The following is a 16,784-nucleotide window of genomic DNA, read 5'->3' as shown; positions in this document are numbered from 1 at the left end:
TAATCTCTTCACAAATTCGTCGAGTCTTGATCAAGTTACAAAATCCCAAAATAACTTAAGAAAAAGTATATCCGAATTCACAAAAAAAATAAAATTAAATAAAATATACTGACATAACTATATTTTATGACTAATTCGCCTCAATATGAATGGAAAGAAATATCAAAATACTAACTAGTTAAACATTAATAACAAATTGCAGACAAACAAAATGTAAAGTATAATACAAATAAAAAATAAATATATCTAAAAGATAGAAAATACCTCAAATATCCATTGTAAAAAAAAATTCAAAATATGGGCGCCGGTGTAGTGGACCTTGCACACTTTTCAATGTATTAAGGCTATACAACGCGTCACTTCCAGGGGACGACCTAGCACTAAGGACCAACATGTAGAGGGCCTGAAAATGAGTTCCCACAAAATCAGACGGCCTTAGATGAACCCTCCGTGACTCAGCAACGCACTCGCTACACCACGTACGAAGTTGACGCATTTTTGGCCAGACCATCGACAAACTTGTCTGGATAATCCCGGATGACAAAACGGATCGCGCCGACCCGTCCGAAACGTTAATTTTAGTCAGATGACACCTATATTGCAAGGATTACGCGTGCGCACAAAATGGCACGAAAATCGATGCACATTTTTTTTAGCGGAGCGCGGTCCCGGGCTCAACCCAAGTTTCACTCGGGCTCGATTCGGGCTAATCACCATCTCACAGAATTTCACAGAATTTCATTTCAAATTTTGAATTTCAAAATTCAAAGGGAGCATTTAAAACTCATATTAATTGAAAATAATCTGTTTTTATTCTTTTCTAATTGAACTGGCTACATCGAAGTAAAGTATTCAATTCCCCGCCAAATCTTTCACGTAACGGCTCGCTTGATTCTTCGGCTATAGTAATTAGCCTCGACAGAAGGATTCATTCGAGCACCCCCCTCCTCGCCCGCCCGCCCGCTCTCGCTCTCTGGATTTCGATCTCCCTCACGCCGCCTGGAACTCCTTCTGCGCCGAAGAAAACCCCTTAAGCCTACCTCGCCACTACCCGCACTGAAGGCCTTCGCCTCCTTTCGTCCTTGCGTGACCGAACAATCGCCCGATTCCACCATCCTCCGCTCCCTCCCGCTCCCGTCCACTTTCTCTCGCGTGTAATCGAAGCCCCTGATCACCTTCTCGCGCGACCGAAGTCCACTTTAAATCACTTTAGACACAAGTTAAAGTATAGGCTTCCTAGATTTTAGGTGCATTCCCTAGGCGAGAAACCATCTACCTAATTCTCAGTGTAGGTCTCATAGATTTTAGGAGCACACCCTAGGTGAGAGTCCATCTACCAATTTCTCAGTGTAGATCTCCTAGATTTTAGAAGCACACCCTAGGTGAGAGTCTATCTACCTATTTTTCAGCATAGGCTTCCTAGATTTTAGAAGCACACCCTATGTGAGAGTTCATCCACCTATGTTTCAGTATAGACTTCCTAGATTTTAGGAGCACACCTTAAGTGAAGGTTCATCCACCTAATTTTTTAATAAATAATGAAATTTAGCACTTGACTCTGATTCACAAACTGATTAAGACGCTAGACATGAGGATGCACCGAGACGTAGTTCATGCTTCCTTAATTAAATCAACAGTAAAATTCCTGTAATTACTTAAAGTACAATGAAACCCAGTGCACCGGGATTTGAGCTTAGATATTACACTCAAATTCTCCTGGCAATTGAGAAAATTTGATAACACCACATATGAATCATCAGACTAGGATAAGTCAAGGGTCTAGGTGGTGAGGGCGATTATGACATTGTTTATGTGTACTTAAACGAGGGATACAAAATGAGATTATTATAATAGTATCCCCTACCTCAAAATCTTTAATAAGGGAGAGGAAAAAATCAATAATACTATTCGTCGATTCTTGGTGGGATTGTTGCCCCCGACGTTCTTAGGTTGTCAGTAGTTCTAGCACGATTAGAGTGACTAGCCTGTTGACTACACAATTTTACAAAATATTTACAAAAATAAAACAAAAAAATATCTTTTGCATGTTAAAAAGAACTTTGCATAAAAAAGACTTAAACAACAACTTTTGCATGAAAATCAAAGAATTTTTATATGAAAATTTATAAAGGTCCACGAATGATCACTTGGATTGAGGTTAAGGGCTATCTTCTGTAGATTATCGGATTGGTAACTCTTGTTCAAGATCAGGAAGCACACAGTACAGCTCTGAGCCCTCACTCCTACCAATGTCTTACACCTAGTCTTGGTTTTTCATTTGTGGCTAAGGTTTTCTTTTGCTTATGATTTCTACGACTCGTTTTTCTGACATTCATGTTGGGTTTTCTAGCCATATTTATTTTTCTTGCAAGTGTTTTTAAATCTGTTGTAAATCATACTATGCTCGCAACATTAATCACGCAACAGTGACATATGCCCAGGTACGCTTTTATAGTTTATTTAAAGCATTTTACTTTACTACATTTTATTTTTCAAAGTATATTTTATTTACCTGCGATTTACTTATTCTACATGCAAAACCAGAACTGAAACTGAAACAAACAAACAAAAAAAAAAACCAAACATTGGCACCAAAACTGTGAAACATAAACAGTCAATTTCAAATACTTAAACCATGGAGCTATCGCTACAACAAGAGGTTTGGAGCTAAATTTGTGGGCAGCACAACGAGGAATTCAGACCAAGCATCAAAAGTATCTTCTTCAGCAAACTCTTTCCTTAGTCTAAATAACAAACAATAGGACTTCGGGGTAGCTCGCCCAGCGCGACACATGTCCTCACACCCTCTTAGGCTCATGTACAACCATATTGTTCAGCATAAGTCCTAACTCGTCTTAGGTTCTAGGTCGTGTGGTACAATGTAAACTCTCTTTTCTCTGCGGGCTATTTGCATAATCAGATATTATGCAAATGTCAGTCCCAAATAATAAAATTGACAGGATTAAACACCTAAATAACATCGTCTCCAAAACTTAGCCACACATTAGGATAGTTTGGGAAGTCACTGAAGTTTGTCCTTAGGATCTGTGACTTCCCCTATTTTTTCATTCCTTTGGACTTCTGAAAATAACTATTCTTATTTGAGTCACTCCCACTTATTTTTCCACGTCCTATCGTGAAACTTAAACATTGAAATCAAATACTTAAACCATGGAGTTATCGCTACAACAGGAGTTTGGAGCTAAATTTGTGGGCAGCACAACGAGGAATTCAGACCAAGCATCAAAAGTATCTTCTTCAGCAAACTCTTTCCTTAGTCTAAATAACAAACAATAGGACTTCGGGGTAGCTCGCCCAGCGCGACACATATCCTCACACCCTCTTAGGCTCCTGTACAACCATGTTGTTCAGCATAAGTCCTAACTCGTCTTAAGTTCCGAGGTTGTCGTGTGGTACAATGTAAACTCTCCTTTCTCTGCGGGCTATTTGCATAATCAGATATTATGCAAATGTCAGTCCCAAATAATAAAATTGACAGGATTAAACACCTAAATAACATCGTCTCCAAAACTTAGCCACACATTAGGATAGTTTGGGAAGTCACTGAAGTTTGTCCTTAGGATCTGTGACTTTCCCTATTTTTTCATTCCTTTGGACTTCTGAAAATAACTATTCTTATTTGAGTCACTCCCACTTGTTTTTCCACGTCCTATCGTGAAAACTTAAACATTGAAATCTTAAAGACTAGTACATTTGATCATTATCGAGAGTTTTCACAAATGACCCCAACATTTTGGATGTAATTAACTATAGGGGTTTGACTCTATAGGGAACTTAAAACCCAGGTAAAATAAATTCTATTGATCTTTGTATTAGATAGGGAAACTTGTTGGTCACGCATAAAAGGTTCGCAAACCAAATGGATGTCACAAATCTCTTAGTTTGCAGGATTGGGTCTATCGCCGAGATATTCACTTATCTTTCGGGATGGTGCAGAATTCGCGGTATCATGCACGATTATATAAATTATTGGACGAATGAGATCCATTTGGTCTCATTTTTTTGAAAATTAAAACATTCTACTTTCAAAAAAATTAAAACATTAAAACATTCTACTTTCAAAACTCAAACTATATACCTTTTATATTAAATTAAATTTCAAAAATTATTTTCATATTCTCAAATTTCCAAAAAAGTTGACCGACAAAGACATATCATTACAAAGAAAAATAATCCCAGATATGACCTGAAAAAGCCGATTGTCCTTTTACTAGCTTTACAGAACACGTTTGAATTACCTATATTATAAGTATTTCTATTGAAAAATAGAGGAGAAAACTTTACTACTGTTACTTTATTTGAGTTATAGTAAAGTAGCAATACGAAAGCTTTCTAACTCTATTTATTGCCCTTTTCTTTTTTGTCATCTTCATACAGTAGTGCACTATATAACTTAGTTAAATAAAATATATGGAGAACATGTCTAGTGTCAAGCCATCAAAGTTTTCATCCTTTCATCTCCTTTGTTGATGATCATATCAAAATTGCTTAGGTTTACTTGTTGAATTGCAATGCCAAGTTTTTTTCATATACAAACTATTTTAAAAAGAAAGAGAAGTATACTTTTAGGTTTGGGTTGGGTTGAACCACCAACCCGAAGTTGACCCAAATAGTTATTATGTGTCTATTAATGGCTCACGGGTGGGTTAGGTTTGGGTTACACTTTTCGACTAGTTTAATTTTCGTCTCAAATTTGGGTCAAACTTTTAACCATTTCTTGAAGTATGACTCGGGTAAATCATTGATGACTTTAATTTATATCAACAATGCCTTTTAATTCTCTTCCTACTGGCATTACAGTATTTCAATTGTTCTAGACACTTATGTTATAAGCAATTTTGACGAAATTGACCATGTTGGATGCAAGTTTGCCAACTCTCCTATGGAAACTCCGCAATCATTTGAAGATGATTCTCACTATCAATATCTTCAAGGCAAACATATCAAAATATTATTGTATCTCATATATTCTTTATTGCTGTTGTGGCTAGTCAGCATATGTGAAACCTAAAGAATGAATATCAGGATGTTGTCATGATAGTTTTAAGATATATCAAGAAATAACCCAAAAAAAAAGCCCACAATATCAATAACATAATGATTTATGGATTAAAGGCCCTTTTTAGAATGCAAACAATGTTGTATCTATTAAAAATAAAAAAATAAACTTTAAGATAACATCTTTTTATAGATGGAAATCTTATGTCATGGAAAACAACGAAGCAGATTGTTGTAGTCAATTCTAACATTATAATTTGAAAAAAAGGCATTGAATCATTATGTTTTTGAAATGATGCGGATTAAAATTTTAATAGAAGAATGTGATTCCTTGCTGAAGAGCCTATGATCCTTAACTATCATAATCAATATGCTATCCACATTGCAAATAATCTTACCTCCCAAAAAAGACTAATTATATTGACAAGGATTTTCGCTACATTATGAATGCATCAATTTCAAAGAAGAACATCATTCCGCGAGCCATAACGAAAAAAATAATTGGTATCTTTAACAAAGCTCTAAGAACTCTTTATTTTTCTAATTTTTGTAATAAGCTATACCTTATCGAGGCATAGATTATTATTAAAGGAAAATACTATATTAAAAATGCTAGATGAAAAAGTTATATTTTTATTTATATCCTTATAATTAAGGATATTATCCTGTTTATTATTTTCCTTTTGTATTCTCATTATATACCTATATATACACAAACGGCCAATAGGATAGTTTCTACTCCAACACAAATGTGCAACACCTAATGATGTGTGAATTCTGTGTTACCATGCAGGTAGACGGGAGTTAAAAGATCCAAAAGGGAGTTCAAGGAAAAAATGCATCGAAGATGAGTGAAGGAAGGCGCCTCTTTGATGTATCTTATTCTTAGGTCTGCTTGGAATCTTTTGAATTCATATAAAGGATAAGCCATTATTATTTTGTCTCTCCCATCTTGACTTGCATCCATCCTACATTGCGATTCGAATTGGGAAAATGCTGATCGCTTTCCAATTTTACTGGATTTCTCTCTTAGTTTAGAAGGATCAAATTTGAAAAATATAGTATTTCTTATCATTTAAACATAAATAAATAAGAAAGCTTTAGATATGCATATATATCTACAAAGAACTACTAACTATGTTAAAAAAATCAAAACCTAGAATGCCTATAACAAAGAAAGTTAAGAAATTGAGCACTTTAAATACGGAATTTCTCAGAGGCTTGAGTAAAAAAGAACTCATGTCAATCAGAGGCCGATCAAAAATCAAATTCTCAAGGATAATGCCAGGTAATGCAAACATTTAATAACATAATGTCCGGTGTAGATTAACCCCAAAAAAACAAGGTGAAGGTTGCAGTGCAGGATTAACTTTCCACCATTCTATCTAGTGGCCATGGGTTAGTCTTAAAGATAGGCTACCTGTAATGTAATGAACACACAAGGCTGAAGGCATCAACCCTTCCTCAGATCACATATTGTAAAGGCAGCATGCATTATGCCCTTTATAATTATATTTCACATAAGAAAGAGAAAAGGCTAAACAACATAGAATGGGGACGCTAAAGAATAAATGCAATTGAATTAATACAGTCGATAGTTGTACCTTGAAAGTGCTTCAATAAGAGTCAGGGCTGATCCCTGGTAGTTCTGAGGCAGATGTTCAAGCTGATGCCAAAATTTTAAAAAAAAAATTATATTGCACCAAAATAAACAACAAGCAAATGGCACGTGTTTTCATCAACCACTAGTTAAAAACCTTAAGATTTCCAAGTTCGCTGAGAGAATCCGTGAAAGTGCTCGTCAGAGGCTTTAGCTCATCATGCTGAAGAAAAAAATAGCCATCACAAGCAAGAAAGGCTAAGACAGTAATGGACAAGAACTTTCTGTTGATTATCTGACCGGAAATGCATAGGCCATGTAATTTTCATATGCATGATAAAACCTGAAAAGGAACAGAAAATAATATTTAAACAATGAAATGAAGCTTTATCAAGTAAAGCTGTTTCTTTAAGATCCAACAATAGAAATATTCTAATTCATAGTTTACCAGAACAATTTCCAATGTAAACCAGAATTGCAATTATAACAAATTTAATGATATTGATGATTAGAAAGAAGGGCTAGACACAAAACAACCTAGCGGAAAAAAGCTCAAAACTATTTGTGGCAGGAATGAATAGATTATGAGTATTCAAAAAAGTAAACTCTAAAGTGTTAGATCTAAAGCTAATGATCATGATTATGGCATATCATCAACAGCCAAATGGAAGTAGAGAAAAGCTAAGACAATATCAAAAGGTCAATCTAGTACTGAAATTGATATGCTACCACATATCATCCTCAGGATCAAATTATGTTAGTGTTTTGGTTATCAAAAGTTTGTGGCATTTGATAGTGCAAATCCAGGCCAAGTGGCAAATAGAGAGGTCAGACATTGAAAAAATAAAACAAAGCAATAATGGTAAAAGAACATGGGCGATAACCGCCCAATCAAAGTTCACAAAACCAACAAGTTGCTGCAGCCTATCTTCTAAAAGTTTCTTTTACAACCAACTAGTCATAATCTTACTATTTGATATGCAAGGTAATGCAATTATGGTTAACCTAGCTTGATCGAGAATCAAACAGCCAAGAAAAAAACCTCCAACTGATAAACACAAATTAGGGTATAATAATTGCATTGTCTATACTCTAAAATTTAGATATGCTAACGATTGTTACTCTTTCATAGAGAACTTCTACACTCCAACAGTTCAAGCTCAATTGATTTTTCTTAAAGAAGATACTGCAAAGCATTTACAAGATAAAACAGCTAATGTACAAAATAGCATGCAGAATACAAAGGGCCCGTTTGGGGCAGCTTATTTGGTGCGGTGGCGTTTTGAAAACGCACCTGGTCTGTTTGGGTAAATTGCGTTTTGACAGCTTATGCGTTTTCAAAACGCAGAAAACAGTGTTTTCACACTGCACCTATCTAGGTGCGGTGGGAGCTTATTGACAATGGTCTGACTTTTCCAAAAAAATAAAAATTTGTAATAGTCACCGCACCTAGTTTATCAGCAGATTATTTTTAATCAGCTTATCAGCAGATTATTCAATAAGCTACAGTTGCCCCAAACAGACCCAAAGAGAATATTTATGGGCCTGAGGCAAGAATTGATAGTGATGACAAAAAAAAATATCCATAAAAAACATAGTAATTAAAATGGTCCATTTACACATTTGAACTATCAACAGAATCTCAAAGATTCATGCAAGCGTGCAATGATATTAGTGCAAGTTAGATCCGTCACATTTTTGTTATTTAGTTATGAGTTGTCTTTATATTAATTGTTAATGGTTACTATGGCATATGTCAAGTTGGACTAATGCGGAATTTTTTATTTTTGCTTTGAATGCTTAAATCATTTGAAAAAAGTATCGTTATTTCAAATAGTACTTGCGGACATATCATTTAGTTGTTGATCATTAGTTCAAGTTTCAAGTTGCTTTGCTTCTAGCTATATGCTGAACGGTTCATTCTTCCTAGGTTGTCTTCCTGAAAAGCAAGGTCATGATGGCACGTAAGATGATTACCCTTAGATGTCATTTATTAGATTGCATGGAGGCTTAATGTCATGTTTATATTATTTAATCCTTAGTTGTCTATATGTTAACTGTTAAAAGTTAATGTGTCACTTTATATTAAGCGCTAATTTGATAATTTCCTAATTTATTTAAAGATAATTTTATCAATTTGAGTAAAGCCTAATATCAAATTGTAAGGAATTCAATATTGTGTTATAACTTTATGAAATTCCATCCCATTCATCGATGCTTTAGGATCCCTATTTCTTATTGTTCTAAGGATTCAGAACCTTGCTTTAAGATGTAGCAATTTGAGACTTTGTTTTCATTTCCTTCTCTTCACTCTTTTTTAGCCAAAATAATTTTGTCCTCCACGTTGGGGCTTTGTACCCAACTTTTAATTTTATTAAAATAAATATACTGCATTACATTAACATTTCAACACATTTACTGCTATTATATCACCTACAACTTTTTTTTTTTTTTGATAATTTTACTAAGCTCACAAACACTAACAAACAAACTAAACCAACACCATAAATGTTTTTCATTGTAAGCCTTTTAATGTTTGGGTTGAACCGTAACCAATATTATTCAAACGAACAGTAAATTTCCCTTAATCCATTCGAAGTTAAAAAAAATTGTCAATCTCTTCCCATAAAATTCTCCACAAAAATGCAAGCCAAACATTAAATATCGATCCATATCTTTTCATTTGAGCTTTAAATTTAAACAAACTCTAACCAATATTATTCATTATCAGTCATTGTTGTTGGCAAAGATCCCATACATTTATAGAGATATTTTCCCATGAACAACAACATACATTTAATAGTGTGTGCAATCTCAACTTCCAATTTATAGGTTTGTAAGTGCAAAGTGTGCATCATCTAATGTACTTACATGCTATGAAATATTTGATCAATCACCAAGCCTCTCCGAAGAAGGTTTTGTGCTTTCAGTTAATTTTCAAAAGGTATATTAGATTGTATGTAAAACAACAACTAAATATTATGCACTCATTTGTTAGAGAATTTTAAGATTTGGTTCCAAATTTCTCATAGACGCACGCAAGCTCCAATGATTAACTATCTCTCCAATAATGATTAAAAAACTTCTGGTCAATGCTAATGATTTGATGCTAATTGTTTAGCGTATAGCACTAACAATTTATTTTAGATTGAGGAAGCTTCTACTTTCTTGCTTAGAGTGGATGGTAGAGATAGTAATGATAAATCAGATTAAGATCTCATAATTCTCCTGATTCCATCATCCCGGGTGTAGACTCTGGCCTATACAGTCAAAAGAGGAAGTCAAGCTAGCAAGGCCAAAATATTCTTGTCAGTTTCACAAGTTGTTTCATTTAAGAAAACCTTGTAAACATGATGTGAAATTTATTTAAGGGGGCGATCTTAAGTTAACCTTAGCTTATAAAGATTTTGTGCCTTATCAACTAAACTCTATAATTCATCACTCAGGGTCAAAAAGCCTTAGTCATAATCATACTTTTCGTGGTATCATTTGGTGGCAAAACCATTTAATTAAAGGACACATCCGACATCATTGCTAGTAAGAAATCTTTTAAAAGTAATCAAACTAAAAAACTGATATGACATTAGTTTTTTATAAATATAGGTTAAATTTAAATTTATTTCAACTTTTATGTGAAAATTTTAATTGGAATATTTAATATTTTTGCGATCTCTCATGAGATGTTTCGTAATTTTATAGTGAATTAAACTTGAAAGAATGCAAATTGAATTTTGAAGCAATTTAAAATAAAGATTCTTCAAGTTAAGATATTTTTTTTAATCAACATGATCATAATTGGTATATTTGATATAGACCCAATTGATTCTAGTTACTTGTTTGCAGAAGATAAGGTCCATACTTTATGTATGATTCAAGTTTATTTAAAAAATTCATAATACCATAGGTTTTATTAACCATGCTTCGAGTAAGAGGATTGAGCTTGAGAATTAAAATTTGTGATTATGTCCATAGAAGTAAGGTCAAATTTGTATAATATTTGTATATGAATTTTTTGTTAAAGGACTTGAGACCTACGTGAATGGGAAAAAAATAAATTTGTAGGTTTCATAATTGAGTGTTACACTGCAAATTGCTTAACATGTGAACCATCACTTTTAGTGTTGTGATAGTTCATTGAGTAAAAGTCCTATAAACTTCAGTTCTAGGAACAAGAAGTATTGACTCCAAAAGATGAGACTTACAACTCCATCTTGTAGATAAGGCAGCCAATCTAAGAATATACATGTATATTGATGAATTTAATTTTTTGAAAAGAAAAATTATAATATGAATTTTTTTATTTCAATAGGTGGATCCCTTCAATTCATGCTCATCATCATAGAGTTATTTAAATGACTTCACTTTGTCATCTTGAATCTCGTTGTTGTAGACAATAATTCTATAATTTACATATGATTTGAATTTAATTGAATATTTCTTACATAGAGAAATGGATATGTAAGTTAAACTCATAGTCATATTATGCGCATGCAACAATACTGCGATTTTCGTTTTGAAGTAATTTTCTTTGAAAAATGACTTGAATGCCACATGTAAATAATTGACAAACTAATTTTTTTATGAGATTAAACAAAAAACGTTTATTTTTAGTCTTTGATGAGAAGTTAATAGTATTAGATAGAGAGATTGAGTTTAAATATCATTATTTAGCGCAAATATTACTCTAATATTTCTGATGTGACTCTTTAAACTTGATGCTCTCTCTAAAACAAACATATGTATAAGGTTAGAATTTGAATAAAAAAGTTGAATTTTTCAATACAATTATACGTTTAACTAAAATTAAATATGTTAGTCAGTACACATCTCAGACTATAGTTTAGGCATTTAAGATATTCGTCAGAACACATGCTAAAAAATTTGCTTTTAATGAATTGGTGAGTTGTACAAGCCTTTTTGAAACAATTGTAAATCCCATAAAACATGATAGCGCCAATTTTGTTATTTTGTAGAAATATGATGTTGTTTATGGAAACATGCCACTTTAGGTATACACAAGTTGCTTCTAGTGATTGACATGTTTTTTGCTTAAGAATTTTTGTATAGACTGTGATGCAATAGATTAAACATTTTAGTTTCATTTGGAAAGATTCTCATTCAGTGAAACGCAAAATCATTTGAAAGGTAGATAAGTAGGTTGTGGCACTAATTCACATTAATGTATACTCGCCAAGATGTGCACATATATATTTGCATTTTAAGTCGATTATTGGTCATTTTTGATGCGCAAGCTTGTCGATTTATGAATACAATTGTGATTATTAGAGTTAAATATTCGTTAAGTATTAAAAGCATTGCAGGCTATATGTATTTATTACTACTTTGCTTAAGTGAGATCCATTGCAATGGATTACTTTTTTCCTTTAAATAGAAACCCTCATTAATTCATTTTCATTCCAAGTTTAGTCTGACAAGCATATTCTAGAGAGTTCTATGAATTCAAGAATTTTTTAAGTGCTCAAGCAAGAGAGTTTTGTACTCTTTGTCAAGCTTTCAAATTCATTCAAGTCCCATTTATGTTGAGTTTTACATGCAATTTATTGTTTAGTTCTAGTTCTTCTCGTTGCTTTAAGCACAACTTGTATTTCTTTTTGGGTATTTATGATGTCATTTTGCAAATCTAATTTTATTCTTACATGTGTTTTATGTCCACAAAATCATTATGTTTGTCCCAATTTAAGTCATTTTATTCAAAAGTTTGACAACCTACCCATCATGCTAAGAAAGGCGTAATAGATGAAATATAAAACACTTTAGCAGCGTTATCTACTCCCACCGAGCCAAAAGCCAAAAAAAAAGTGCATGAGTCTTTACATACCTGAGTGTTACAAACAAATTTTCCCCACCACAACAAAAAAGATGCACGCTAAAACTTATTTTAACGACTTAGCTCTTTGACTCCTAACATGCAAAGAAAATCACGTCTGGGTCCTCTTTCCACCACCCCAAGAAGCACATGTATCGGTCAATTGCACTAGACAAGATACAAACCATGTATGATTTCCCAGCCACATCGGAATGACATACGTGGGTGCTTAAAACATCACAAAGAGTCTATTACGGATAAACTTATGTGAGAAAAATCTACCAAAGACAAATATTAGGGTGAGAAAACAACAAAATTACATGCACGATTTTTCTTCAATTTTTCCTTTTTCTCTCCATTTTTGTTTTCCTTTTTTATCTCTACCACAGAGAGAGAGAGAGAGAGAGAGAGAGAGAGAGAGAGAAACCGAGGGGGTTGTCTTGAGTAGAGAGAAAAAGAAAAAGGAAGGAGAAGCATGGGGGGCCTGGAGAGAGGAGAAAAGAGTAGGAGAAAGAGAGAAGAGTGAGGTGGCTAGATTAGGTTAGAAAGAGAGAAGGGCAGAGGTGAGCTTGTGCTGGGGTGCTTGGAGCAAGCATAGCATAACAAGCGAGAGTTGGCAAGTAAGTGCAGAGAACGTTGGAAATCATGCATGCCAAGCAACAACAACCATAGCAACAAGGGCAAGTAGGGATATGCGCGCACAGGAAATTCACGTGTTATGCATGTGAATGGACATTGGCGCGTGCAAGATGGCACGATGGTTGTGATGGTGAGCATAGAACGCATTCTATTACAAAGCTATTGGGGTGTTGGTCGCTTATACGCCACATGCATGTGTAAGCAAGAAAGGCTTGCTGGCAGCACGAGTAGACACTAGTGCATAGCTCTAGTTGAGAGATAAGAACTAGAGAGACTACAAGAACGTTAAATGTGTGCAAGTAGGTCAGGCAATAGGAAAATTTATATATTATACTTTTTTTACAATTTTTTTAAACTAAAATATAAGCAAGGGGTGCAGTGCCAGGGGTGCAAATATTATATTCATATGGACATAATCACAAATTTTAATTCTCAAGCAATATAAGCAAGGGGTGCAGTGTCAGGAAAATTTATATATTATACTCATTTTAATTTTTTAATAGACCAATAAAGCATCATTGCAATTTTTGCAATGTTTCTTCACTCAAAAATTTCCAAACACTTTAGGAGTACGTGCCTCTTTCTTTCATTGCACTTTTTCTAAAAAATCTACTTTGCATAGCTAACCTTCTCAATAAAGGTCGTCTTTGAGAACAATATCTGAAGTTGTCTCCTCCAACACATCTAATATCCCTATGAAGAAAGGATCTTTTTAGTATTGCTCCTGATAATCTTTATAAACAAAATATTCAGTGACTTAGAGAGCATTTCAATCATTTTATTGGAAATCACATTCTTTTGAATTATGATGAACTGTTGGATATAAGTAAACCACTTTATATGACAAATCCATTGTAACTAAATTTAATTTTACATATAATAAAATGGCATGTAGTTTATATGTAGCATGCAGTCTCTTTAAAAGATAAGCATGTAAATGTTTCCTTGTCTTATGTAGTGCCATTAGTTCTTCGCTATATGTGGGATAGTTTTTTGAGTTCCCAAAAACATCTCTGAGTGGCAAGGAACAGGCCTCCCAATACTACATGAATATTGATCTCATTGCATTCTACTAGCATTTGCCTCCATTTCAAACAATAACTACAAATTTGTTAAGGGTAGTATAAGGCCATGCTTATCTTCTCCAACAAGATAAATGTTTCATCTTTTAGCTTCATTCAAATTTGGCATTGACACTAGTCAAAATATGTAAATAAAAAGTAAGCACTTGAAATTTGCAAAAAAAAAAAAAACATATGAGCATATTGTTAGGCTGCCATGAAACTCCTTACATCAATCAATGTTTATAATCTAGTCCACACTTTAACTGTCTGTTGACCTCATATTTAGTGAGGTCTTAGTCTCCTACTCTTAGAACCTAGGATCTAGCTTTAGGAGTTCTTATTGACCATCCTAGCGGACTAGTAATGGAGCCCGCCTCCCGTAGAACTTCAAGCCACTTCTTGACTCATTTTTGTGAAGAACTCGCATGAGTGGTTCCAAGCACTCGACTTTTAGTTGCAAGGGCTAAGGACCAATATGTAGAGGGCCCGAAAATGAGTTCCTATAGTATCAAACAGTCTTAGGTGAACCCTTTGTGACTCGATTACTCGTGAACGCCGCAATTCACACACTCACTGCACCACACACGACTTTGACTTGATTTGACTCGCCCGCCGCAAACTCGTCCGAACGATCCCGGATGACGGAACGGACCACGCTGACGCGTCCGGAACGTCAACTTTAGCTAGGAAGGACACTCGCATTGTTTAGGTTACGCGTGCAAACAAATGACACGAATATCGATGCATGTTTTTTTTTTAAATTAGCGGGGCGTGGGTCGGACTCAACCCAGGTTCAACTCAGGTTCGATTTGGGTTGGACTCGGGCTGAACAAGGGTTAAACAATTTTGAATTTCAAATTTTCAAATAGACGTTTAATCTCATTTTAATTGAAAGTTAAAGACTTTCCTTTTGAATCTGCTTCATCAACGGAAACTAATTAAGTCCCGCCAAAGTTTTAGCATAACGGCTTCTTCGATTAAATTCGGCCCCGCTCCTCTTCTACAAGGGGAACGTTGGCTTCTTCCTCGGGCGCTCGGCACAATCAACACCTGTTCCTTCTCACGCTCGATCCCGTACCCCTCCTCCTTCACAGACCGAAATCCTCCGCTCGCTCCCGTTCCCGTCTACTTCCTCTCTCGCGCGACCCAAGACTTCTTCCTCAGGTCTTCTCTGCGTCGAAGACTCTCCCGTTCGACTCCTTCCTCCTCACTGCACTGCATCAAACGTCTCCTGCCGCCGAACAAACCAAGCCGCTCGTCTCCTTCGCCCGATCGAAACCCCGCTCTGCTCTTCCTTCTCACGCCGAACGGTCGCTCGACGCTCCTCCTCCCTGAACCGAAGGTCGTGCTCCCTCGATCCCACTCCTCCGCTCGCACGCTCTCCTCTGCGACTCGACGCTGCAAACCGAGCTCCTATCTCCCCCTCGCCTCCGCTCCTTTGATCGGCGAAGAACCCCAGCCCCCTCTTTCTCTCTCGATCGCAGCTCTAACCGAAGCTCCCCGAAGCCCGCTCCTGCTGCGCCTTCTCTCGCGCGACGAGAAGTGTTCGTCCAGTAGCCCTGACCGAATTCCCTTCACATACGGCAAACCTCCCTACTCGATTCTCTCCCGGCCTCCACCAAAGAGATTTTAAGAAGGTGAACTCTAAACCATTTTTTTTTATCAAATCGCAAACAATGGTCCCTTTTGTTTGTCTCTGATGTGTGGATTATGTGATTTAAGATTGAATGCCTACTTGATTTATTTCTGGATTTATGAAGAATCTTAGCTCTTCTTTAGAGTTACTGTTTGGAGCCATAAAGTTTTGTATCTCCGAAATGTGCTTAGAATTTTGTAAAGCATGCTTTGTAGGTTTCTAAAAAGTAAATTATATCAATTTGGAATGCCTTGTGATTGGTTGTTTCAATAAGTTTATCATTCGTGGCGTTTTATCTTGTGTGTCTTGATTATCCACTGTTCTTTTAATTGCATCAGCCTTGTTTACTTGCTTTTATCTAGGAATCACTGATATGCTAGTATTACAATGGTCTTGTGTGAGCATGGGGAAATGGAATCGTTCTTCATTAAATTCAAGATAATGCTTAATAGTTGTTAAAATCGTGACCATGAATTATTGGATGTAAATTTTTTCCCAAATGAGTCTTTCGTCTAATATTATTCCAATATTCTTTGCTGGAACTTGTTGATTTTTTTTAGAAGGATTCACATACGCACCACATAATTCTCATGGATTTACATTTCTAATACCTTAAGTTTTAATCACTTTACATACACATCTTTGTGCACGCGCGCTAGAAGCCGTATCGATGTTGTTTTGACATGATACAAAAGATTTGGGTGGTATAAATGTAAGAATTAAAGTCTAGTTTGGATATATGTTAACACAAAGGGATGGTGGGATATGCGTGCAAATTTTTGCTCGATTCTTCTTGGCCGGTTGCTCGGTGTTATCGTTGTTTTGAAGAAGGATTGGGATGTCATTCTAGCTGTTTTTTTTTTTTTTTTGCCTCGACTTTCATCATTTGGACAATATACATTGCTGGTTTCGGAGACTTTATATACCACCCGGGTGTTGATTCGGCTATTGTTTTTGGGCTTAAAAGGGGGAAAAGAGAGTTTTTTTTTTTTTTTATTT

At 35.2% G+C, this 16,784-nt stretch overlaps 1 protein-coding gene across 3 annotated transcripts in view; it reads right to left on the bottom strand.

Annotated features, from left to right (window-relative positions):
• The window catches only part of LOC110023388 (alpha-mannosidase I MNS5), a 112,620-nt gene that overhangs the window by 51,834 nt on the left and 44,002 nt on the right, over window positions 1–16,784 (bottom strand). For 2 of the 3 annotated variants that reach the window (XM_020722786.1, XM_020722784.1), the window contains exons 2-5: window positions 13,713–13,778; window positions 6,920–6,962; window positions 6,777–6,842; window positions 6,624–6,685 (exon numbers count right to left, since the gene is read on the bottom strand). In XM_020722786.1, coding sequence (XP_020578445.1) covers window positions 6,624–6,685; window positions 6,777–6,842; window positions 6,920–6,962; window positions 13,713–13,778 — 237 coding nt within the window. The remainder of the gene's footprint in view (window positions 1–6,623; window positions 6,686–6,776; window positions 6,843–6,919; window positions 6,963–13,712; window positions 13,779–16,784) is intronic. The other variant, XM_020722785.1, reaches the window with a different exon arrangement.

The sequence above is a fragment of the Phalaenopsis equestris genome, unplaced genomic scaffold, assembly GCF_001263595.1.
Source record: "Phalaenopsis equestris unplaced genomic scaffold, ASM126359v1 Scaffold000224, whole genome shotgun sequence".
NCBI classification, from domain to species: domain Eukaryota; kingdom Viridiplantae; phylum Streptophyta; class Magnoliopsida; order Asparagales; family Orchidaceae; genus Phalaenopsis; species Phalaenopsis equestris.
Note: the sequence above shows the minus strand (reverse complement) of the source record. Positions and strands in the feature narration are given on the sequence as shown.